Source organism: Zootoca vivipara, chromosome 10, assembly GCF_965207765.1.
Source record: "Zootoca vivipara chromosome 10, rZooViv2.hap1.1, whole genome shotgun sequence".
Lineage (NCBI taxonomy): Eukaryota > Metazoa > Chordata > Lepidosauria > Squamata > Lacertidae > Zootoca > Zootoca vivipara.
In genome coordinates this window covers 46504740-46531347 of record NC_142593.1, presented here as the reverse complement: position 1 = coordinate 46531347, position 26608 = coordinate 46504740, and the positions used below count along the sequence as shown (strand labels likewise).

At 42.6% G+C, this 26608-nt stretch overlaps 1 protein-coding gene across 3 annotated transcripts in view; it reads left to right on the top strand.

Annotated features, from left to right (window-relative positions):
* The window catches only part of LOC118077328 (sperm flagellar and cilia associated 2), a 104814-nt gene that overhangs the window by 19734 nt on the left and 58472 nt on the right, over positions 1–26608 (top strand). For all 3 annotated transcript variants that reach the window (XM_088653329.1, XM_060280324.2, XM_088653330.1), the window contains exons 10-19: positions 1381–1552; positions 6941–7160; positions 9320–9450; positions 11591–11696; positions 14694–14839; positions 18075–18178; positions 19981–20234; positions 21464–21566; positions 23311–23468; positions 24745–24903. In XM_088653329.1, the coding sequence (XP_088509455.1) occupies positions 1381–1552; positions 6941–7160; positions 9320–9450; positions 11591–11696; positions 14694–14839; positions 18075–18178; positions 19981–20234; positions 21464–21566; positions 23311–23468; positions 24745–24903 (1553 nt within the window). The remainder of the gene's footprint in view (positions 1–1380; positions 1553–6940; positions 7161–9319; positions 9451–11590; positions 11697–14693; positions 14840–18074; positions 18179–19980; positions 20235–21463; positions 21567–23310; positions 23469–24744; positions 24904–26608) is intronic.

Below are 26608 nucleotides of genomic sequence, written 5' to 3'. Positions count from 1 at the left end.
CTTTTGGACTTCATCTCCCACCATCCCTCACCATTGGCCAAGCTGACTGGGGCAGATGGGAGTTTGAGTCCAGTAACATCTGGAGGGCTACAGGTTCGCCATCATTGACCTAGGTGATATCATTAGTCATTTAATTTTTAAAAAGGAAAAAAAATCCTGTACATTTAATTATGTAAGAAACGAGTATATTTGTAACTTTGTGATTTGCTTTTTCTTTGTTATGCAGTTCATGTTTCTCTTAATAGTTTGGATGTAAGGAGAAAGCCATCTGCGTATTTTGCAAGTTTATCTCCTATTAATTAATTTATTTAAAAAATGTACATATCACAGAGGTTTCCCACAGACATACATTGAACCATACAATAAAAACCATATACACATTTTAAAATCAGCTGTTGCAGAATGATAGTATGTTCATTGTCAGTGTAAGAATGGCAGCATAGGAAAGTTTTCAACAGGTGCTTTAAAGTTTAAATAGAAGGTTCCTGCTGAAACTTTATTGGCAGAGTCTTCCAGAAGACCAGGCCAATTACACTAGAGGCTCAGTTTCTTGTTGCTGTCAAATGAGTCTCGCCAATTTGGGGGACAGTGAATGACGCTCCTGCAGATGATCTCAGTGATCTAGGTGGGATATAATGGTTCATGCAGTCTGTAAGAGACCCTAAGTTGTTCAGGGCTTAAATTAATTAAAAGTCCTAAATGCAAGGCGTTGAATCTTGCTTGGCTGCAGTTGAGCCAGTGCAGATGTTTCCACAATGTCTCATGTTGTCAGCCATGTTACCCCATCAGCACTTTTGCTTCTGCATTCTGCACCAACCAGAGCTTCCAAACCAGGCCTAAGGGCAGCCCCACATAGATCTTTTTTGTAGTAATCTAGGTTATCAACACATGCGCTCCTTTCTAGGAACTGGCAAACCAGACAGAACTGGTAAGGAGCATTCCTAGCCACAGAGAGCACTTTGGTTTAGTTTAGCATCACATCTAAACCTGTGCTTGTAGTTTGTCTTGCTCCAGACAAACCATGAGCTATAGTCAAGGTTTGTTCTTGGCTTGCTGCCACTCCTGGTTTGTCTGTGAAAGGCAGACCATGAGCCTAGATTCACATGAAATGCTAAGCCAAAGCTCCAGGAAGCATTGGCAGCAGGAAAACTAAAAGAGGAGTGAAGTGTGTCAATACATGCTTGTGCATGCTCACTTTGGCTTGGTAATACATGGGAGCCACATTGAATTGAGTAGTTCATGTCTTAATTTCTTCTTTTTTTTGCATTGCTTATTTTGTGTTGCTATTGATCCATGTAATTCTTAGAAAGCATGCTTTCATCAATCTGACCACAGATTTATTAATATATATATATATCTATATTTGCTTGATTTCCTCAGCTTAATCCCAATAAAGCTGATGCGTGATTGGAAAGAGCTATTCTTAAAAGGAAAACCGATTTATGAGCAAGCTGAGATTGAAATGCCTTGGCCAGATGAACCAACTCCAGGACAATTAGTAGAACTGGACAAAATGAATTTACTAGATGAAAAAGATTATGATGAATATAAGGTACTCCCAACTGACATGGCCTAGTGGAAGAAAATGCAGCTCGTTAAAATCATTGCTCATGACTGCCACCTTTTGTCCATGATGCTGCATAGATTTCATATAATAGTTTATATTAGTTTAGCCCACGTAGTTAAATGTACTAAATAATCTGCCTTTCTGGGACTAGGCGATACTTTGAATTGTTGCTATTTTGGAAGGCTGTGTTGTCATCAACTGTTTTGCTGTTTGACACACAAATGCAGTAACCTCAATATGCAGGATCACCACAAATTTGTGAGAAGTGAGTTACATAGCTGTTATTTCAGCAGAAGTTAAATTGTAGTACATTCCACTGTGCTAGAAAATGTAACATAAAGGAGTCCACAAAATCTAATGTGAAATAAACACCACGTCTGTCACAAAATGAGTAGTCTTATTTCATACAACAGAATTGGTATCTGATAAAAAGGTGAATTAGTTTTTTCTAGTCAGATTCCTGGTATTTTGAGATCAGCTTATTTTGATATCATTACTTTTTATATAAGGCATTTCTGAGAAAGAGCTTTTATCATTATCATCTCCATGCAGGAATCTTAAGAAGAGAAATTATAGTTAAGTACATAATGTTTCTTTCTCTCCTTAGTTTCAAAAGCGGACTATGATTATATAATTGAACTCTGAATATATGTATCTTATGATACATTTTTTTCAAAATGCAGTCACTCTCCAAATGTCATTGTTATCAATTTGGCTGCATTGAGGGAGAAAAGAACCTTTTTTCTGGGTTTGGATCTACTAGCTTATTTGAGTCTATGCAGTACCATCTTTGCAAATAGTCTCTGTGTGCAATAGAGTGTTTTTTTAAAAATCTTGTTTGGGAAACTAATACCACATTTATATGTTCTCTTTGTGCCCACATCCTGAACCAATTTATTTTGGTACATTTTATTTTGTAAAGTAGTAAGTCTTCATTAGGAGTTTGTGTGGTGGCTGCCTCAACAAGCATGTTAGTTCTTTCTTTTAGGTTTTAACAGCTGTAAGTGAAAGTTGTTGTTCATAATAGGTTGTATATTTGAACAGGGATTTCCTTTGAAGGACAAAGACTGTTCTCTTCACATCAACACCACAGTAGTGTTGGCTATCATTAAATTGCCCCACAGAAATCAAGTGGTACATTCCCTCCCCCCCCAATGTGTTTGGCTTGTAGATTTAAGCTCAGTCCTTATGATACCAGTACACTATGGTCATAGAATCATAAGGTGGCAATTGAGCTAAGTTTTACCCATAGCAGACCCATTGAAATTACTGAACACAACTAAGTTCAGCCTAATCAGTCTACTTTGAATAAAACTTAGTTGAACACTACCCATAGAGTTGGGCTAGAGACCAAGCCTCTTATTGGTGGAAGAAATCCCATGGTTTGAACATCCTCAACAATCTCTGCTTAAAGATCTCCAGTGGGGGAGAGCCAACCACCCCTCTAGACAGCTGATTCCACTATGAAACCTCTCTTGTAGTCAAAGATGTTTCTCCAAATGTCTATTGAGGGAGGGATGGGAGAACCTGTGACCCTCCTGGTGTTGTTCGACTACAACTACCACCATCCCTGGCTATTGGGCAAACCATCTGGGGCTGATGGAAGTTGAAGCCCAACAACTCTTCCTATAAGTGGGAAAGGGCTGTAGCTCATTTGAAGAGCTCATGCTTTGCATGCCAAAGGTTCTAGATTCCATCTCTGGCATCTCCGGGTGGGGAAGACTCCACTCTGAAGTCACAGAGAGCTGCTGCTCCTTAGCACAGAAAATTCTAAGTTACACTGGGTCAATAACCTAACTCTGTGTTTTGTCCTGTTGCACAGCTGGGCTGTACATCACAAAATGTGTTTATAGCCCTTATCAAATAGAGTGTTCTGCTGAAATAAAAGTGTGGTTTTGTGCCATCTGTAATCTTGATACCACAGACTCTATGCTTAAAAATAGAGCTGTGGGGCCAAATTTTAGTGACCAAATCTGAAGAAGAAAAACTGCAAGAGGCACTCAGACCTGGTGCCTAATTAATCTGCAGTTTTAAAAGAAAAAAAATTGTGGTCTTAAATTGCTATTTAAACTTGACATTTTTTTAGTGCTTCTGTTTTAGCTTTTGCTGTGCTTTAAATTTTGTATTCAGTTACATCTTTTTCTCCAAAAGCAGTTTGATAATGTAACATAAGAGGAGCCCTGCTGGATAGATCAGACCAAAGGACCATTTTGCATTCTGTTTCCATGGACAACCAGAATTCCTGCAGGCAGTCCACACACTGGATATGCCTGCAAGAGCAATCTCCTATTTATGTTCCCCAGCAACTAGTTTCTATAGGCCTACTGCCCCGATTTGTTATTTTGCTTAAGCTCCTAATCTGTAGGATGACACTGATGGCTGTGTTGTTTTTTGCTGTTTTTTATGCAGAGTTATTTCACTAAGATGTAGCATATTGGACACAGACCACCTGCCACCTCAAACACAGCTCTTGAATTTTTCTCTCCACCTCATCACCCTAGAACTTGGAATGCTGTAGATCAGGGATGGAAAACCTTGGCCCTCCAAATGTTGGTGGGTTTACAACCACTATCTCTGTCCATTGGCCATGCTTTCTGGGACTGATGAGAGATGGAGTCCAACAACATCTGGAAGCTCACACGTTCCCCATCCCTGATGTAGTTCAGTCTTTGAGCTAGTATGCACTTTATGGCAGCTCTGCTATCCTTTTTATTGATTCTTTGTTTCCAAGGTAGATGTGCTTGTTCCATTCTTTCAGCTTGGGCAGCTGCTTTGAATGGAAATACCTCCATTTTTAGAATTTTGGGGGAGTTCCATTCAATACCCTTGAGAAATGCAAACTCCACAGTGACAGGGCACAGTCAACAATGTCTCATTGCCTCTTTGTATGACAGCTGCAAGTAGGTATGGACTGCTTACCAGTTGTAGAGTTTCATGAAAGCATGTGATCTGGACATGGGGAGAACCCATTCCACATTATAGCATATTTCACCTCTGAAGTACTGGTTCCTATGCTTCCAGTTGTGTACTTAGGCACAAACTGGGAGCAGAGGAGATGTCCTATGAAAACACACCCTTGTCTGCCTCCCCCGAATGCTCCTTCCATCATCATCTATCTCCAATAGCTCTTCTCCTTCCCCGGTCTCGGCCGAGGAGATAAGTGGTGAGTTAACTTATCTAAAACCTTGCCTTGAATTGCTTTGAGAAAGTAAGTGGCTTTCCCAGGTTATGATAAGGCAAGCTACAACTCTGATGTGTGCAGAAGAAGAAACCACAGAGTTGTACAATATGGACAAAATAATGGCCCAGTGAGAAGATCTCCATGTCATCTCAACCAGGAAACGGTGACTCAGTTCTGGTTGATATGCTCCTCCGCACACTTTTCCTCCTCTGGCTGTTGTGTACCAGCTTCGCCGCAAAGATCCTGGCTTGTATTCAGCCAAAGTTCCCAATTACATCCAAACCTGTGAATTCTGGCATAACGTCGGCTAACAGCCAAGAAAATAGGGTGTTACTTTGATTTGTTAACTGACATTAATGTAGAGTTTCCCTGTTGAGATGCATTCTGGCTTAATACAAGCCAGGTTTTTAGACCAAAACCAGCAAAAACTGAGGGGGAGCAGGCTATGAAGAGGAGTGCTCATACTCTCTATCGTCATATTCCCCCTCTTCTTTCCATATACCCAAATTCAAATAGTTACTCCTGTTTTGGGTAAAATACAGTTTGCCTTTTCTTTAGAACCAGCAAACTATGATTTTAAACTTGCCTATCAAATCATTATTAGAAAATACAGTTTGAAGCTGGTTTCCAATCCTGGCTTGAAGGGAAAGCACAACATTATAGTTTGCTGTTTTAGGCAAACAATGGTTTGGAGAATCAGAAATGTTATGAATGAACTGGTCAGGCATGAAAACTGAAAGTGGGGCCTTTTAGCCTGTGTATACAGTTTAGTAAAATAACCCTTCTAAGGGAACTGAAAAGCAAGATACTGTCAACATGTGTCTTGAAGTTATGGTAGAGAGCCCACCCTCCATGTCTCTTCCCCCCCCCCCCCAATTTCCAGAGGGGTGGCCATGTTAGTCTGTTCCAGGGGGGGAAGTAACAATTATTATAGCATAAGCTATCATGGTTGAGATGGCCAACATGGTGCTCTCCATATGTTATTAGAGCCAACTTTAATCTGCCATTGTGGCCAATGGTCAGGGATGATGGGATATGTAGTCCAAAAACATCAGTATATCACCACATTGACTACCCTTGGATTAGAGTCTGCTTCAATAAATGCATGACCCAGTATCTTAAATTGTTAGCTATGTAGATGTGTGTCTGGATGCAGAAAGAAAAAAAATCAGTAAATTCAGAGGGGAAAGGAAATAATATTTTTCATTCATTTCTACTGACTACACTGCTTGCATTTCCCTCCACCACACCCATGTGAATATATGCCTGCCAGCTTAGGACAACACTTTATACATTTGATGAAGTAGGCTTTTTACTTTATTTCATGTTCACCCCCTGAAATGTGGTCTTGGATTGTAAAGTCATTTGCTTTCCTATGTTTGTTGAAATCAAAAATTGTATTCATATTTACACCAGTTGAATCTTCATCAGTTTAGATGTAGGAAACAGTAACTTCATATTCACCATCTAGTATGTCTGAGTACATGTAGTTCAAAAGGAGTTACAATTAATATAGATTGTTAGACAATCATACGTCAGAGGCATCACTTGGGTTTTAAAGACCAAAGCATAGAACTATTTAGCTGTTGCCTGTATTGTGTGTGTGTGTGTGTGTGTGTGTGTGTGTGTGTGCACGTGTGCTAGTGACTCTAACAGGAACAGAATCAAGCACATGGTTTCAATTTCTAGTTGCAGGACCACATTTTTAATAGCCTGAGGGCCAACGACACATGAGGCAGAAATTCTGTGACTGGATCTCCAAATTTTTCTTTACAGACTTATTCAAAGAACCATGTTTCTGTCGAGATCTGTGCTAATTTAATTAAGGGGGGAACATTGGGGAGTGAAGGGTTAAATCCTCCATTCCCAATTTTTCTATAATCTGTGTTACCTACCTGCACACCACAAAGTTGCTATTAGTCCCACTGGAGGAGGCTGCAAGTTAGCCATGCATTGCTGTAAACCATTCATGATGATTTGCATATAGAGAGACTCTAAAACTTTATCAGCCCCAGCTTGTACATATTTACTTGGATAGAAGTTATCTCTGGTTCAGTGAGAGTCATTTCCACATAGGTGTGTCTAGAATTGAAGTCTTAATTGGTACCCCACTTTTTATTTTTTATTTTCTTTTACTGCAGCACTGGGTGGAAAATGTACACAGTTTTCTTTTGTAATTTGTCTTGTTACAGAAAATGATTGAGGAGTGGTACCCACCTGAAGATATCAGAGCAAATAAACCTCCACCGGGTAACCCAATTCTGGGCTATATCATTCATAGACTGTTGGGACTCTATTATCCTCCGGAGCCAGAACCACCTCCACCTGTATTGTCCCCATTTCCTATCAAGGGGTGCATTTTGGGAAAACTCTTCAGTGGGAAAAGCACCTGCTTAAAGTTCTTGGAAGAAGGTAGGGCTGTTGCTTCCCCCACATCCTTCTTCCTACTTACTGACTTGATTCATTTTTGTGTTTGTGCTTTCTTTGCGGCCAACTGAACTCCCAGCAAAAATCAATGAGATACAGTAAAGCATAATTTGACTTGGTAAGCACAGTCCAGGTGGCGTTGTGGTCTAAACCACAAAGCCTTGGGCTTGCTGATCAGATGGTCAGCAGTTCAAATCCCCGCAATGGGGTGAGCTCCCATTGTTTGGTCCCAGCTCCTGCCCACCTAGCAGTTCAAAAGCACATCAAAGTGCAAGTAGATAAATAGGTACCGCTCTGACGGGAAGGTAAACGGCATTTCCGTGCACTGCTCTGGTTCGCCAGAAGCGGCTTAGTCATGCTGGCCACATGACCCAGAAGCTGTATGCCAGCTCCCTCAGGCAGTAAAGCGAGATGAGCGCCGCAACCCCAGAGTTGTCCGCGACTGAACCTAATGGTCAGGGGTACATTTACCTTTACCTAAGCACAGTCCAAGGAAAGTTAACTGAACTTAGGAGCCACTGAAAAGAGCAGAATTAAGTCATTGATGAGACAAACGAAACTACTATTACTCCTAAATCCAGTTTGCATATGACGGTGAATGGGCTGGGCTGCTTTGCTCCTCCCTGCTCACTTTGGGGAGAAGCAAGCCATAATCTGTGGCTTAGCATGATGTCCAAACCAGGGCTCATGGTTGGTTTTGTTCTAATGAAGCATAATCAGTCAAAAGCAAATCTTGACTGTATACCACAGTTCCTTGGGAGCAAAGCAAACAATTATTCCTAGTTTGTGGTTTGTTTTCGCTAGGGATATGGGAGAAATGGTGTTCAGTTTGCATTTAGAGGCAAACCTACACAATATGTACTTTTTGAAACAATGTGCATATTGAAACACAGCCATTCTTTGAAATTTGCACTTTTCCAGATTTTGCAGGACAGCCAAGGAATGCGTATATGTACAAGAGTAAATTGTGTTTAGAAATTTTAGTGAAATTAACATACAAAAATGCATTCAATTAGCAGGCCCACTGCTTCACAAAAATGTGTATAGTAGGTGAAAGCTCATACAAAAAAAATATGGTGTACAGTATTAAGAGAAATTCATAGTGGTGAATTTTCATGAGGACTTCAGCAAAAAAGAAAATCACAGACTAATGTTGAGAACTGAATTTAAGATGGGGGAAATGGGGAGAAACCAAAGTTGCCAGATTTATCTGTCCCTAGTTTCTACCCAGCATGAACCAGGATGAGCAGGGCAGCGCAGAGTGGAAGTGATTTGTTCATGCATGGTAAACCACAATTTGTGACTTATTATCATGACATGCAGATGTTCTTCGAATTTCCTAATAGTGCATTATCCCAACAGTCGCTTATGAACTGGAGATCTATGTTCTGGGTCTCCACCGCTGCCTTATACTGAACCAGATATCTGGTTTATCTTTTTCTTTTTTCATCTGTACTGGTAGCAGCTCTCTAAGGAAAGGGTTTTGTATTTCCACAACATCCTGACATTAAAATGTCAAGAGAGGCCAAGGGTTTATATCTGAGACCTTGGTCATTCAAAGCATGCACTCTACAACTTCCCATGGCATGTTTATAGGTTCAGGTCCATCAATGGAGAATAACTTAGAACACAATGGCCAAGAATGTCTCCATCAGGAGCAAGTGAGGATTCCTTAAGAGAATCCCTGTGCTGCTTTTGATAAAACCATGTAGAATTCATGTGATACTGTTCAGTAGTACTGTATGGATGTAAGAAAGCAGCAGTTTCTATTCTGGCCTGTATTCATCACAACCTGCGCTGTGTCTATTCTTTCCACCAAATGCTATGTTATCTGTCTTGTTGTCCGCTTTCTAAATTGAGTCACCTAATTTATGTAACTATTTATGTAGCTTACATTCATTTCAGTGTAAAGGAAATGTGAAAACTGTGTTTAAAAGGGTTCATTGATTGCATAGCCTTTGATGAAAAATCCTGATTGTATTTGCTTGACTGATTTCCATACCTGACCACAGACAAACACACTAACAGCAGCAGTTTCTGCTTCCTTCTCCATCTGCATCAGAATTCTCTGGCGTCCTTATTCGCTAGTATTCTCTTCTGGTTTCTAAAATCTAAGCCTATTTCAACTGGGTTCTCTCTGTCAGTTTGCAATATCCAGGTGATGTCAATTGATAAATTGATCACAGAGGCAATCCAGGCTGCCAATGAGAATGAACCAGGAAATGAACTTATTCCGCTTCAAGATGATCCGGAAGTGCCTAGGAATCAGATTGAAGTAAGTCTTTAAAAATTATTTGCTGTGGAGCAATAAACTGCTGCCTAATTGAATTAGTGCTTCTTCAAAAGGGGTGTTTGCTATATCAGTCTGTAATGGCATCACTCAATATCTGTCCATAATGGCACCATTCAATTATCGGGAGGAGGTGGGAAGTTAGCATATGGCTCTCTAAGGCAGGGATAAGGAATTTCTAACCCTTCAGATGTTTTTGCACTCCCACTCCCATCAGCCTTAGCCGGTATCACCAATGGCCAGGGATGATGGGAGTTGTAGTCCCAACAACATATAGCGGGCCACATGGGTTCAGGTGGCTTTAATGCGTGGTGGCAGTATTTATTATTTATTTGCTTGTTAAATTTATTACTCTCCCTCATAAACTAATTTTTCTGGGTGGTTAACTGAGCAATAAAAATATAAAAACCCACCCACCCATGTGTGCTCACACACCAATACTATACAATCAAATACAACACCAGAATTCAGTAAAACAAAATAGCTATAATCAGGCACAGAATAAATTTAATGGCAACTGCTATTAAGTAACGTAATCATGCAGAGAAGCAAACAGCTTCCTGGAACTAAAGCACATTTCTAACAACCATACAAATCTTTGGTCCCTTCTTGTTCACATATGTCACTGAAGCAAGGGATGTTGTAGAAATGGATCCAGTAGTTCTGTCTGGCCAGCAACCTCTGCACTATGACTAATGGTCAGCTTCCATCTATATAATGGGAGTGTGATAGGTGGCAATTGCCTTGTTTCTCTGGGAAAATGGATAGGGATTCTCATTTACTTGCTTCTGCAAAATTATTTGTAATTCCTTTTCTTCTGAGGCTAAATAGCCTTTTGCAATAGAAATCTATCGTGTGGTCCTATTCTGAATCCTCCATACAATAATTCTGTATGCAGTTATCAATGCAAGAAAGTTATTCATAGAATCATATGATTGTAGAACTGGAAGGGACCCCAAGGGTCATCCAGTCCAACCCCCTGCAATGCAGGAATTGCTGCTTAAGAATCCCTGACAGATGACCATCCAAATGGCCAAGTCCACCACCTTCTGAGGTAGTCCATTCCACTGTTGAACAGCTCTTACCACCTGAGAGTTGGAAATGTAGAAATAAAGGGCAGAAACTCCAACAGAAAAGGGCAACCAAAACTGACATGGGGTTTGCAGTACCTTCAATACGCAGCAAAGCTGAAGAGTATCAGACAATAAAGCAGGACACAGTAGAGATTTATAGAATTAAAAACAGCACCTAGAGACATTTGTCTCCTTATGCTGGGACTAATGGTCACCCTGTGATATTGATAAACAGAACCTTCAGGGAAGTGCTTTTTCACACAACACATAATGTATGGAATGGAACAGAAAGTGCTTGATGCTGGTCACCAATTTAGGATTGAAGCCTAACTCCACTTAGGTGGGTGTGAGCCCCGTTTGGTCTCAACAGGACTAATAATTCTGAGCACATATAGTTAGGATTGTGCTGCTTTGTAACGGAATGAGGCAAATTCTTGGAAGTCAGTTCTATAGGCAGCTCTTAGTCATGGCAATTATGTCCAGACAGCGTGCTTGATGCTCTGGACAAATAACAGGGGAGGTTTGCTTCCTTTGTGCCCTGCTTGTGAGCTTCCCCAAAGCACCTCTCTGGCTAGTGTGGGAAGCCAATTTCTGCACAAGATGGAATTTTGATGTGATCTGGCAGGTCTCTTGTTGTGTTTGTGGAGTCAGTGGTGTTGTCAAGGCAGGGCTTTGGGACAGAGGCCACATTTTGAAGTAAGTGAAATAATGTATGTGGTGATCTAAAGAGGGGCTCCACATAAGTTCTTTAAGTGGTGCTTTCAATTATCTAATTGTGCCACTGTTTAGAGCAGCCTTTCTCAACCTTGGGTCCCCAGATGTGGTTGGACTACAACTCCCACTATCCCTGACTGCTGGCCCTTCTCACTAGGGGTGATGGGAGTTCTAGTTCAACAACATCTGGGGACCCATGGTTGAGAAAGTCTGGTTTAGAGTATTATATTAAATTTATTTATTTATTCCTTTTAATCACCCCCCCCCCAAATACTTACTCCTGTGTAACAATAGGAAAATAAAAACCTAATGGGAAATTTGCTTGTTTTATCAAAAAGGTCCTGAAGGCAGCTTCCAGGGCTTCAATATCATTAGCATATGACTTACTGGATGTGAAAGTTGATGAGACACCTGAGGTCGATAAAGATAAAGATAAAGATAAAGGTAAAAATATAAATCATTGTTAAATCTCACTGAAAGTCAGATGGCAAAAACAAAACAAGCTTGCCTTATATTTTGCTCTGTACTTAACATTACAGTGCTTTGCATGGTTTCATATTTTTGTCTTATTTCTGGTTTGTTGATCACAAAAAAATGATGATGACAATAATGTCCTTGCCTTTCGAACTTTTTCCTTGCCTCTAGCAGTTGCTGCAACTCCTTATAAGAGATTTTGGAACAATTCTTGTTCCTTTCTCCTTAGAGTTCTGCCTTTGCAACAGCCCTTTTGGTGCATTGCTGTTGCGTGTTGTTGTTGTTGTTATTTTGTGCATGCATTTTTACAACCTATATATGCATCATACAGCACTCATCATTATCTAGCATCCCTGGACTTCCCAATCCATCTCTCCATGGCATTCTAGGTAGTCTTTGTATTAAATTTATTTACAACATAAACACATAACAAAGAACAATTAACAGTGGTATATAATCAATGCCAGTTTGCAGTGGAAATAACATGCAAAATGGGTGGACAAAAAACTACCTACAATGCCACCATTCTGGGTGGACAAAAGACTACCTAGAATGGTAGTGAGATAACTCTGTTTAGGTTTCCCATTATTATAACTTTTTCATCGCTATAATCTAATAATTTATCTTCCAATTTTTGATAGGTCTGCCTTTTTATCATTTGGCGCGTATATTCCCACCATCAATATCTTTTCTTGTTGATTATATACCACTGTTAATTATTTCTGACGGCTTCCCAGTAAGAATTCTATAAATGTGGTATGGAAGGTGCTGAGAAAAGCTCCCAGTTTGAGAGTCAGAGCACCAGCTCTTCAAGGAACTGCAAATCCCAGGCTTCCTGGGAAGAGACAATAACTGTCAATTGACTGAGACTGCAGTGTGGCAGGCAGGCACCCCCCAGGGCCCGCTACTCTTCCTCTGACACTAGCATCTGGGGCAAAATGAGAATGAAGAAAAGGAGTAGAACTGGGAACTCCCTGGAGTGCTTCTGAGTGGGCATAGTTTATGATGAATTACAGGTGCCAGATCCATTGCAATGGGCATGTGGACAGGGGTTATTTGTCAGTACCTGGTAAAAAAAGGAAGAGCAAAACGTACAAGCTGCTGTGTGGCTTGGATTCCCTGCTTTTCTTCTGAGTTTGTGGAGCTGTCCAGCAGCATTGGCAAAACAGCAGGGAGCTGTCCAGCCATTAACTGGAACTTCTAGGCAGCAAGTCACAGTTTTTGTAGCTTACCTGGCTATGTTTGTGGATCTTACTTCTGGGACCCATAGATGCAATGTCCCATGCTGCCAGACTTACATTGTACCTTCGGGTTTGGGCTTCAATTGGCAGTGATTGTGGAGGGTCTTGAGAAGGAATGTGTGAGCCTTCCTGATGCAACTGGTCACCCAATTCTTCAGGCTTCCAAAGTGGGTTATCTTCCAGTGTAGTTGTCGCAGGACCAACCAAAACTTTTTGCTGCCCGAGGGAAGGAAAGAGGCTGTACTAATGATGCAGTAACTCAGGAATGCAGTACCCCAGGCATAAAAGTAAAATGAAATGGCAATTTAAAGAAAGATTGTAAAGTAGGGTATCTTATAATGAGTCATCGCATAAGGACAGACTTGTGAGGTGAAGAGGAAAGCTGTACCATTTACACCAGCAACCATATTACAAAACACCTCACTCAGGACAATGGAGTAGGTTGGAGAGGATTCTCACTCCGGAACATCACACTTCCACATAAAGCAAAATATTTGTGGGGATCAGAATTTTAGCTACTTTATTCAAATGATACATTAATTTCCTTTTTACCAAAGTATCAAAGGTGATTATGTGGGACTGCCCCAAACTGCAAATAGGCATCAATTCCACATTAATTGCTGGAAGATAAGCTCATGCAGAAGCAGACTTTGGTTTTATAACATACTTTGGAGAAATGGATTGATTTTGTTGGCAAAATTATTGAAGGGACCTTTTCCCGTGGCTATTGTAAGGTTCTGGAACAGATAATAATAATAATAATAATAATAATAATAATAATAATAATAATAATAATAAATAATAATAATTTATTACTTATACCCCGCCCATCTGGCTGGGTTTCCCCAGCCACTCTGGGCGGCTTCCAACAGAAACATTAAAATACACTAATTTCTTAAACATTAAAAGCCTCCCTAAACAGGGCTGCATTCAGATGTCTTCTAAAAATCTGGTAGCTGTTTTCCTTTTTGACATCTGATGGGAGGGCATTCCACTGGGCAGGCGCCACCACCGAGAAGGCCCTCTGCCTGGTTCCCTGCAACTTGGCTTCTCGCAATGAGGGAACCGCCAGAAGGCCCTCGGAGCTGGACCTCAGTGTCCGGGCAGAACGATGGGGGTGGAGACGCTCCTTTAGGTATACTGGACCGAGGCCGTTTAGGGCTTTAAGGTCACCACCAACACTTTGAACTGTGCTCGGAAATGTACTGGGAGCCAATGTAGATCTTTCAAGACCGGTGTTATGTAGTCTCGGCGGCCGCTCCCAGTCACCACTCTAGCTGCCGCATTCTGGATTAGTTGTAGTTTCCGGGTCACCTTCAAAGGTAGCCCCACGTAGAGCGCATTGCAGTAGTCCAAGTGGGAGATAACTAGAGCATGCACCACTCTGGTGAGACAATCTGCAGGCAGGTAGGGTCTCAGCCTGCGTACCAGGTGGAGTTGATAGACAGCTGCCCTGGACACAGAATTGACCTGTGCCTCCATGGACAGCTGTGAATCCAGAATGACTCCCAGGCTGCGCACCTAGTCCTTCAGGGGCACAGTTACCCCATTCAGGACCAGGGAGTCCTCCATACCTGCCCGCCTCCTGTCCCCCACAAACAGTACTTCTGTCTTGTCAGGATTCAACCTCAATCTGTTAGCCGCCATCCATCCAATAGTCCAGAGATGGACTATTGCTAATACTATAAATTTCATCTAAAAATTGTACTCATTTTGATGTTCCTAGAACCTGTGGGAAAATCACCTTCCGTTCAAATGATTGAACAAGAGAAGATGACTGAAGAAGAGAAGATGATTGAACAAGAGAAGATGATTGAACAAGAGAAGATGATTGAACAAGAGATGAGTGATATTGAGGATGACCTATCCAAAGTATGCACTTGATTTTTTTTATTTAAAAAATTCCCTTCTATATAGATAACAAGGTTGAGCTTGAGAAATCCATGACTTTAGGTTTTTGCTGACTCACTTCTGTGTTACATTTGTGCTGCTGGAATTTGTTGAATGATCGGGTATTGCTTATTTACAGTACAGTATGCATTTGAATCTGGAGTGGGGCGTTTTTGGAGTAGCATGTTTGTTTTATGCTGTGTTTTATTACAGCATTAACTACAGTGGTACCTCGGGTTGCAGACATTTCAGGTTACAGATGCTTCAGGTTACAGACTCCGCTAACCCATAAATAGGGCAGCAGCGGGAGGCCCTATTAGCTAAAGTGGTGCTTCAGGTTAAAAACAGTTTAAGGTTAAGAACGGACCTCCGGAATGAATTAAGTTCTTAACCCAAGGTACGGTACCACTGTATTTCAAGCTTGTTGGAGAAACAGGGAGCAAAGAAATTGCCTGTGGTGTACACACATTTTTTGGGGGCTCATTCATTTGTCCCACTGCAGGTTTTTGAGGTACTACAAATCCCTGCAAATTCTGTTTACTCAGTTGTGGGATTGAGTGTGAACACCTCAGGAGGCAATACCTCTGCAAAAAGCACTCTCAAATAAAACTAGTTTTTTTAGTCTTGACAAGTGTTTCATTTATAAAACAAAAAAACACCCAACAATTTACCACTACCCTTCTTGGTTTTGTTGACTATGCTGGAGACTGTAGGTTAGCAATACTGCACATAAATATGTTTTCAGAAGCCTTTCCTAAAGTGCCCTGCACTTTGAAAGGGGCTTTACCTCTCCCACACATATATGACATCAGGTGCAGGATAGGAGGGTGTAGCCTGGAAGAAATGGCCTCATAGGCCAAATGGGGATGCCCACAGGTTCGCTACCTCTGTGCCAAGTTCTCAGGTTGCATCCCTGGTAGAGCAAATTAACCCAGAATCTTTCCGAGAGTTTTCTGAATATCTGAACTCACCAGTATCTCATCCTTTAATTGTCCATTTCTCCAGGTCAGGTGTGGGGAACTTTTTTGGCTCATGGGCCATATTTTATCTGGCCCCACCCCCTTGGACTAGCAGGACAACCCACCTGTCAATCACATGGTGTTATTGGCAGATGGGTTGCCCCACCCACTTACATGTCAAAATCCCTCATGCGCTGTTTTCCTGCTCAAATATGAAAAACAATTACAGTGGTACCTCTACTTACGGATTTAATGTGTTCCAAACACACATTTGTAAGTAGACAAAAATTGTAAGTCGAACCCCATAGGAATGCATTGGGAGAAAAAAATCGTAAGTAGAACAAATCCTATATAAAAATTCGTAAGTAGAACAAATCCTATCTAAACTGCATCCAAGATGGCGGACGGAGCTCCATTCGTAAGTAGAAACATTCGTAAGTAGAGTTATTTGTAAGTAGAGGTACTACTGTATATTTTGCTATCGCAAGCCATTTTAGCCTAAGTAGCACTTTTGATCCCAGCCTTAATCATATGTTTCCATTGACAGTTTCATTGACGCTGTCCGGGGGACTCCCTACAGGGAGCCTCCCCCCGTCATCCTGACCAGCACTTCGCCCAGCGACAGTGGTAGTAGCGGCTCAGGCAGGGGGGGGGGGAATGAGGAATGGAGTGGGATGGAGGGAGGGCTCAGTGAGGCATCCGAGCTATTGCACCGCCCCAGCCAACTAGTGGAGGAAGGAGGGCTCAGTGATGTGTCAGAGCCCCTGCACTGCCCTAGCCAACAGGTGGAAGAGGGAGTGCAGCCGCTTCCGGCGCCCGAATTGAGGTGCGCACCCAAACACAGGTTTAGGGGGTGGCGTTTCGGGGTCCCCAAGCTATTATGCTGGCCCCGAAGCAGAAGGGCGCCATTGCCGGATTCTGCGAGTGACTAGGAGGTCATGTTTTCTGCTATCTCTGCACTGAAAATAATATGCACAATAAAACCTTAAAAGACAGATCGGATTGGAGTGTCTTTACTCGAGAGTAGCCGCAACAGTCCCCTGACAGATGCTAATGGGAGCTTCTCCCCATGTAAATAGTGGGCATGGGGAGATTTGGATTTAAACTGCAGTGAGGGGCAAAAGGTTGAAGCCTGTCTACCCTCCTCCTCAGCCAGGGTTCCAGTTGTAAAAGAAAAGTCCTGCACTCATGGGCAAAGCATGTGATTGACCTCACATGTAGCTTGGCCCTTGGTTTTCATATAATTTTTGTTTTCAGGTGAGCTGGAGATGGTCATTGAATAGGTGCCAGAAGTTGAGCCAGGGGTAGGAACCAAAACCAAACCAGGGGTGCTGAGCTAATGGTTCAGGACCGGGAAACAAGCGGAGAGCAATGAAAGACCTATCATTTCCTAGGCAAAGTTCCAGCCTTACATGAAGTCTTTATAGCCTTTCTTGTGGAGGATAGTCAGTGGCTGGCCTGGGAGAACATGGAGTTATACCAGGGGTAGGCAACCTAAGGCCTGGGGGCTGGATGCAGCCCAACCGCCTTCTCAATCCAGACCACGGATGGTCCGGGAATCAGCGTGTTTTTACATGAGTAGAATGTGTCCTTTTATTTAAAATGCATCTCTGGGTTATTTGTGGGGCATAGGAATTCGTTCATTCCCCCCCCCCAAAAAAATATAGTCCGCCTCCCACAAGGTCTGAGGGACAGTGGACCGGCCCATGGCTGAAAAGGGTTGCTGGCCCCTGATTATACATCCCCCCCCACTGAGAATAGAAAGAGCAGGGCCAAAACAATTATGACTGGGAATCAAAACCGAGTCAAAGGGTCTAAGCTCCTCCCCATGCCATTTTCCTGCTATGGCTCCCCCACCCCACCCCACCAGCTATTTTGAAAAGGAAAACCAGTCATGCAAGTGCAAACCATAGGAATAAATACAGTTTGGCCTTAAGTTGTTTAGAAATGACCTCAGTGACATCAGGCTGGTCTGTCTTGGCCAGGCACCCCCAAACTTCGGCCCTCCAGATGTTTTGGACTACAATTCCCATCTTCCCCAACCACTGGTCCTGTTAGCTAGGGATCATGGGAGTTGTAGGCCAAAACATCTGGAGGGCCACAGTTTGGGGATGCCTGGTCTTGGCTAAATGTCTTGCTGTCTATTGAAGTTAGAGAACTTCAGTTACAAATCGGTGTTTCTATTCCTCTAATCAAATTAATGTACAATTGCCAAGGTTTCCTCTCCTTGTTTACATTTCTCCCATAAAATTCCACAGCTTTCGATTCGCGCTCAGCTTGGTGCAGCAGCAGAGAGCTTATTAAAGAAAGGAAAAAGCATTCCAGATGAATTGCTAGTTGGCATCATGGTGGAGGCTATTAGGTATGGAATAGATCACTCTGCATGACTCTATTTTGAATGTGGTTAAATGTGTCTGTTGCTAGGGTCAGGCTTTGCCATCATTACAATGAAGAGTAAATTGCTCTGGTAATAAGCACTCATTAAAATAATCGAGCCTATTTCTAGAGGGAGATGCTATTCATCACCCCAGGAAGAGCAACCTTATTTGCCACGCACATATAGATCAGAAAGCATTACAGTTAATGCTTACTGAATAGCTTTCATCTTTCCCCATGCCTCTTAAAAGAAAAGGTAGGAGCATGTATCCATGCAAAATTCTACATGATTTTAAGCAGACCTGAAATACTTGGTGTAAAGGGTCAATTGTATTGTAATCCATGCAGTTTATAATTTTTTTCTTGATTTTCTCTTGGGGGTTTATTTAGACAGGGTTTTTTTTCTGTGAAGAGGCTTCAGGGAATTGAAGACACCACAGCCAGTGATTTTTGGACAAGCCAGATTTATTAGATTTTTATTCCTATACTATTTTTATTTTCTGATAGCCAAAAGCTGTAGTCGAGCCTATCTTGTAGAGTCTTTTTAGCACAGAGATGCACAATTTGTGACCCACAAAGACAAATGCAATCCTTCAGCCCAATATTGTGGCCTTCTAAGTGCTTGACAACACCCCTAGGTGCTTGCCATCCCTAGTAAGCAACCAGAGCAGAAGGTTTACTGAGTACCTAGAGGGATCCGTTCAGCTTTGCAGATCACAAATTGTACAGGTACAAGACTTTTAAATACCCCTTTCAGTTTCTTGTACCTGTACAATGAAGCCAGTTTGCTTTATATATGTTCAGTGGTTAACTATTAATGCTCTTGGAGAAGCTTATGTCATGGAATCATAGAGTTTGAAAGAACCATGCTAGCTGGAGTATGTAATGGGTTAAAAAGGCATTCTGAAAAGCAGTCATGGGAGGTTGCTAGTGGGTGTTGGTGGTAAGGGGCTGCTTAACCACCACCTCTGCCTCCAGCTGCTAGTCTACCTGTAAGATGTGAGATGTCCATATGGGGATGGCCTATTTGTAACCCTAGTAACCCTAGTAACACCCCTTTTCAGGGAACAGGGTATAGCGTATCCTTAGTTCATTTGGGTTTAATGGTCATATTTCTAAGGAATACGAAGTATAAAATGTTATAGCCAGTGGACTGCCTCCTACAGTTGGTGTGAGACACAAGTATATGTTTTCATCATCTTGTGAATGTAACTGAAGTGTATAGTTGAATTTACTCTTCTTAGTCTGGTGAAGAATTACCTGCTGACCCATGGACAGGCATCCTCGTTTGGGCTAGTTGGGCCAATAATCTGACCTGATAGAAGGCAGTTTTCTATGCACGAGATTGCAGAATCAATGTAATCTCCTCAGCCATTCAAAAGACTTTGCTAGATTCGATTTCTTCTAATCTATTAGACTCCCAAAAAGAGAAATTTGGACTCTCACTACAAATGTGGCAATGCTGAGTCAACAAAGAAGTTGATTTGGGTGTGTGGCATCTGTGTTCATGGAATGAAAATCAGTTCAGGAGACCACACAGCAGAAAACAGTAGTCTTTCCGTGTAGTTTGTTTTTAGCCTTGGCTCAGCTGAAATGTTCTTTCTCCTCCCCCCCCACCTTTTCTTTTCAGACGTCTTTATTTCAGTCTATGTTCTTCTAGAACTCTTTTGAAATATTTAAGTCTGCCTCTTTTAGGATCTAAGAACTGCAGAGGAAAATGATTTGAGTGCTGGAACCATGGTTAGAATCTTCCGAATGTGCTTAACGTTGGTTCTGCTTTTCCTTTAGCCGACTGCCACCAGAAAGCGGCTGGATCTTGGATGGATTTCCGATGACACTGAATCAGGCCAAACTGCTTGAAAAGGCACTGACAAACCGAGATCCTGACCAGGCAGAAGGAATGTCTAAAAACTTTAAACCTGTGTTGGTTCCAGATCCATCAGCTCTAAAAGAGCCACCTGTGCATCCACCTGCTCTTGACTTTGCTATGTTGCTTGAAGTTTCAGACAGCACTGTGCTGAACCGGGTGGCATTTGTCAAGCGTAAGTTTAAAGTTCAATGCATGCAATTAAGGCACAAACCCATACTGACAGATTCACATAACTGTGTTAATTGCTACTATTACACAATGGCCTATTGGCTGTGGATTTGTGCTTACGGCTCTGTCAGTAGGTTTGTGGTTGAAGACAGGAGATGGCACATCCATGGCATTAGATGTCCATATGGATCCACCAAGACCCTCACCAATTTTCAAGTCATCTGTGGGCACTGGTGAAGGAAGGGGGGTGCGGTAGGTGCAGCCCGTGTCAGATGTCATCCGGGGAAGGGGGTGCCATCACTGTGTCACTCCCCTGGGATGTTTGCCACAGGCGGCATCCCCCTGAGACGCTAGTCCTGCCCCTGCAGGTGGCTAACCCCGCCCCAGGGTGCACAGCAGCTAGCTCCGCCTCTGTCTGTGGGGTGTGCGTGGGAAGTTTGTGAACCACTGGAACGGACAGCAAATACACTCCAAAAATCTAACCTCTCAGTGGGACCTGTAACAAATGTTGAGGTGTATCCTCACATCTCAAAAAGAGTGTCCTGTTCATTGTGCCAGCCAGCCAGCCAGCCATGCATTCTTTCAATACACTCAATTTCACCCTGCCTAGCCTCTCCCCGCAATTATCTAGCTGGAACATAATCCAGGGGTCAGCAAGGTTTACCTTGCCTGGGCTGGATTGGTCCAGCGGAGATCCTTCGCACCCACAATTTTCGGTGTCTGCGTCTGTGCAGATGCGATTTCCGGCGCCGTGGAAGCAAGTCCCCACGCCGGTTTAGTGCAGCACGCCGGGACTCACTGAGCAGGCAGCTTGGTTCTGGGGCGGCTCGTGGGCTGGTTAAACGGCCTCTGTGGGCCGCTTCCGGCCCATGGGCCGCACGTTGCCAACCCCTGACATAATCCATTCTAAGAGTCACATCTCTTGCACCCACTTTTGCCTCACCCACCACTGCTTGTGGGATGTTGCTTACAAGGGAATGTTGCCCTTGAGGTGAATACAATTCCTTATTCCTGCTTTAGGCTTTCGTTCTTTCTCTCTCTCTGCTCTGCTCTTTTGTAAACACTGGTGTGTGCCCCCCAGGATGCCAATACCTTGCTCATCAACGTTCCTAAGTGGGCTAGTTTTGTCTGAAAAAGTTTCCCCACTCTTGCCTTAAACTGTGTACTATAAAAGCATTCTCCCAGAAAATTTCCTTCCAAACATTGTTATTTTTTATATATTTTGCTGAACAGCCGACTCCCATCAAGGCAAGCTAGGAGAAGGTGATCAAGTTTCAGAAGTTCAATTCCATGACGCGGAAAAAGATGATTCTATAAGGAGCCAGATGCAGCACAGGTGAGTCAGTTACAGTCATTGTGAGAGTCCTGTCAGATTTAGACTAAAAGTCCATTTAGTACTGTTCTCACACCCACTCGCTGGATCATCGCCTTGTCGTGGTGAGTGGGCTTGCATGTTCCTATGACCCTTGTGAGTGAAGCCGTTGGGAATCTCGTACTCCCAGCAGGGTCACCCAAGGCGGTATGGTCAAAGGGAAGGAGCTAGACAAAGAATGATCCAAGAATTCCTCAACGGCAGAACAGGCAGATGATAACAAGCGGTATGTTACAATGGCTGTGAAGGCAGATGAAAGCTGCAGCAGATAGGAATCTACCAGTTTGTCATGATTACTTCATGCCATCGGAACAGAGCCCTACTGCAAAGACTGTGCGTTGGTCAGCGTGCACTGATCTACACACATAAAACAAATTCACGCACAGGCGTCTTCCAAAAACCCAACCCAAACCCCAAAAGTCCCATGGCGATCGGCAAATGGTAACGGGGGCAGGATCGTGAAATCTGGAAGCCCCTAGTCATGAACTGGCACATGGGCGATGGATACAGATTCAGTCTTTCTAACTCAAGGAACGAGGCAGTTGAGCAGCTTGGCAGCTGTATCCATGACTGAGCAGCCCTTTTTAGGATCCACTCTGCTCACCCCCAAAAGGGGGAGGGGCTATAAAAGGTGCCCTAAACATAGTCTGTCTCCCTTTTCCCCTGACTGGATTACCGCTAGTGGGGTTACCACCTAGCGGTCGTAAAAGACAATTGAACTTTGGAACATGGAATATACGGACTTTGTCAGATAACACAGACAGCAAGCATCCTGAATGCAGAACTGCCATCAGAGCTGCGACGTTTTAACATTGAAATTGCAGCGCTTCAAGAGACTTGAAGAGCAGGTGAGGGACAACTGAAGGAAGAAAAAGGAGGCTACACATTCATCTGGAAAGGTCTATCTGAACAAGAACATTGAATACATGGGGTAGGCTTCATTATCAAAAACGACCTTGTGAAGCTCCTGTCAGAAGTCCCTACTGGCATTAATGAGCGACTCTCAACCCTTTGAATAAAGCTCTCAAAAAACCAACAGGCTACTATTATAAGCGCTTATGCACCAACACTGGATGCCGATGAAGACATTAAAGAAAAATTTTACTCTCAGCTGGATACTGTCCTAACAGAGACACCTAAGAAAGATAAAATTATCCTCCTGGGTGATTTTAATGCAAGAGTTGGGCAAGATTTCGATCTGTGGCCTGGGACTATTGGGAAAGAAGGAGTTGGCAAGAGCAACCAGAACGGAATCTTACTTTTGACGATATGTGCAGCGCACAACCTTGTTATCACTAACACACTCTTTCGACAGAAAAATAAATTTAAAACTTCATGGAGGCATCCTTGGTCAAACCACTGGCACCTCTTAGACTATGTTATTGTCTGTGCTAAAGATCGCCATGATGTGCTCCTTACCAGAACTAGGACTGGAGAGAACCAGCTTGAAGTCCACACTCAGCCATGAAGCTCCCACACTTTAGGCAGAGAGATTGTACTTGGCCCAACTTCCTGGATGAACATCAGAATCCACAGAACTAGTATATTAATGCCAAATGAGGAATCTGATAATATATGCCATTGCACCAGTGTTTTAGGGACATTCGGCTGGACTATCAATAGGCTTTAAGTCATTTTTATTTTTTTTTATATTGGGATTTTGAAAGCTTCCCAAATACCTGATTTGTGTGTGATTCCGATTTCACAGAATTATAGGTTTCCAGGAGACGTGGCCCAAGCTAGAAAACTGGTATTCTGAGCAGCAAAATATATTGATAAAGGTCAATGCAGAAACAGAGGAGAATCTTATGTGTCAAAGGGTAAAAGAAATTATAACGGAAGAAATTGTTAAAATCCAAAACAGAAGTAAGTAATGCTATTCCAGTGCTTATATGAATGTTTACAAATACAAATATTTACATATTTAAAGGGCTTTCAATAATCTGGCTGAATTTTTTCATGTAATGGGATAAAGAAATAGTCCACAGTGTGGCAATGAATACCCTTTCCTCATATCTTTACTTCCCCAGACCTTTGGGCTATAACTAGCTGGGGGCGGGGATGAAATTCAAATCAGTTTGCTTTTAAAGGCAAGCCCACCTAATTTGCCGTTTCTGAAACAATATGTGAACTGAAACACAGCCATTTTTCTCTGAATTTTGCACCACAGTTCTCCATCCAAGCAGTATACACAAAAATGCATATACTAGGATGGAGTGCACATAAAATAGATATATTAGTGCAAATGAAACAAAAATGAATTATGCTAGGGAAGATTGCTTCGCCAAAATTATTAAGCAAAATTGCGTACAAAAATGTGTACATTAGAAGAAATTCACTGATGAAGTTTCATGAGGACTTTAAAAAAATGCAAATTGATGCAGAAATTTGGAGAATTTAACTTAAGGTTAGAAGAATAAGAAGTTAGGAAGAACTGAAATTCAAAGATTCACCCATCCCTATAAATAGTTCATAATTTGATTCAAGCAATGCGTACCAAGATGATTGATTAATTAATTGAAAAGTGTTAAATACACAATACCCATACAGCAGGGAAAATCAACTGACTATTCACATATCATTTTCCGCTCACCAAAGGCATGAATAAACAAGGGTGCTTTTAAATGTTGGTGGAAGGATGTCAGTGCTGCAGACAAGCACAACTCCATCAAGAGGGAGTTCCATGAAGCCACCACAAAGAAGGTCATGTCTGTTACCATTGCAAATGGAGCAATGCTCCCCCCGCCATATCTTAGAATTCAAGCCATCTGGTATTAGGCTCTTGCAGGTAACTGCACCTCAAGCCACTCAGGGCTTTCAATATTAGCCCCCAAAACTTGAATTGTCAGAGATCCCGCAATGCATTTGGATTCAGTGTGACGTGATCCCACTCTGTTGCCCTGCTTAATGAATGGGTGGCTGCATTCCATCCCAGCTGCAGCTTCCAGACCATCTTCAAGGGCAGCCCTGTGGCGGAGTACATTGCAGTAATCCAGCAGTGAGCAAATCCTTGGAGTTTATGCATTGTATCCATTGTCTGCAACATCCTGGGGAGTAGCTTTCAAGTTGCGTACCAACAATGTGGCAGAGAGATAAATATATATGAGTTTGTTGTTGATTTGTATGTGTTTTGCTGCTGAAGGAATAGAAGAGGAAAAGAGAGAAGCTGAAAGACTGCAAGCGCTAGAAGCTGCCAAGGCTTTGCCACAAGAAGAGGTTCTGGCAGTCCCGGTAGAAAAGGTGGAGGAACTCACCCCTGCTCCCTCTCCAGAAGTGCTGGAGCCGCCACCTGCAGTAAAAGGTTGGTGGTGAATCATATAAATACACTGTAAATCAATCATGAATTCAGGAACCATAAAATGAACTGAGAACTCTCTTTTAAAAAAGTGACAAACTGCAGCTTCTTTCTTTATAGAACTTGCACACATGCAAAAGAAATTCTGCTGGTCTAACAGAAACCCTTTGGGCTTTTCTGCAAATTCCTCAGCTATTTAGCCTACAGAATAACTTCCTTTCAGTTTGAATTTCACTCTAGGTGAAATCCAGGGGTGTTATAGGGGTGTGGAAACCCTTTCTGAGGTATTACACTCCTCGTTTTGAAACTATTTGGGACTGCCAAATAGACTCTGAAATTCTGCCTGCTGCTAAATTTGAAGCTCATATGGGAGCTCCTTCCTAAGCAAAAGACTGTGAAGGATTTCATGGCTAATGAAAGTTTAGTGACCTCTACTTGAACTGTTAGGGACGCGGGTGGCGCTGTGGGTTAAACCACAGAGCCTAGGGCTTGCCGATCAGAAGGTCAGTGGTTCGAATCCCCGTGACGGGGTGAGCTCCCGTTGCTCGGTCCCAGCTCCTGCCAACCTAGCAGTTCGAAAGCACCTCAAAGTGCAAGTAGCTAAATAGGTACCACTCCGGTGGGAAGGTGAACGGCATTTCCGTGTGCTGCTCTTGTTCGCCAGAAGCGGCTTTGTCATGCTGGCCACATGACCTGGAAGCTGTACGCCAATAACGCGAGATGAGCACCTCAACCCCAGAGTCGGGCATGACTGGACCTAATGGTCAGGGGTCCCTTTGCCTTTACCCTACTTAAACTGATGTAATATTTTACATGTACTGACCTTATAGATCATGTGACTGGTCTGTTAATATATTCTTGTATGTGCAACAAACAGACTCTAAATGTCACAGATATAACAAGCACAGGTGCAAAATCTTAAGTCATACTTGGAGTAGAAATCAATGAATTTTCGGGAAAATCAAAAGAGATTCTGTAAGTCTAGCAACATTTATTCTGCAAGTATTTTACATTGATTTCAGCAGGTTTACTCTCAGTATAAGTTAGTTGGGTATCTCTTTTTATAATTAAGCTGAACAGAAACAAGCACTTCATATGTAAGTAGCCATTGGACCAAATCCATGTGAATGACTTTCCCTGCTGTAGCCAAGTGTAGGATATGCTTGAGTATGGACAATGTTTTTTGTGGCCTGTTATGGCTGACACTTTCCTGATCTCTTACTGTGACTAAGAGGTTTGGAGTGAGTTGCCAAGACATTTCCTCCTCCCCCACCCAACCCCTGCCTTCTCTTGTGCCTCTTCCCACTGGCCTTCCCTACCCCCTACCCCACCCCAACAGCCTTAGTTAGGGGAATGGTGTGATTTTGTAGGAAATGCCTTCTCCGTTATTAAGGGCAAAGGTTCTGCTGAGAACCTTTGGCTCAGCTCTAGGCTACATATGCAACAGCCCTGACAAGATGACCTCTTAACCAGGGCTTGCAAATTAGCATCATGCTCTGCTTTCAGACCCCGGTTATTGTTAACCCTGGTGAAAGTTGAGGCAGATGTAACCCATAGTTAAGGCATTGCAGGAAGTTTCAGAGCAGATGATTGTGGAAGAGGCAAAGGTAAAGGTGCCCTTAATCTCACAGCCTGCTCCTGATCTCATAACCATGTTTAGAGATCTGGAGCACTAAATGTGTGCCAGAGCTGTGAGCTGAAACAGCTGCAT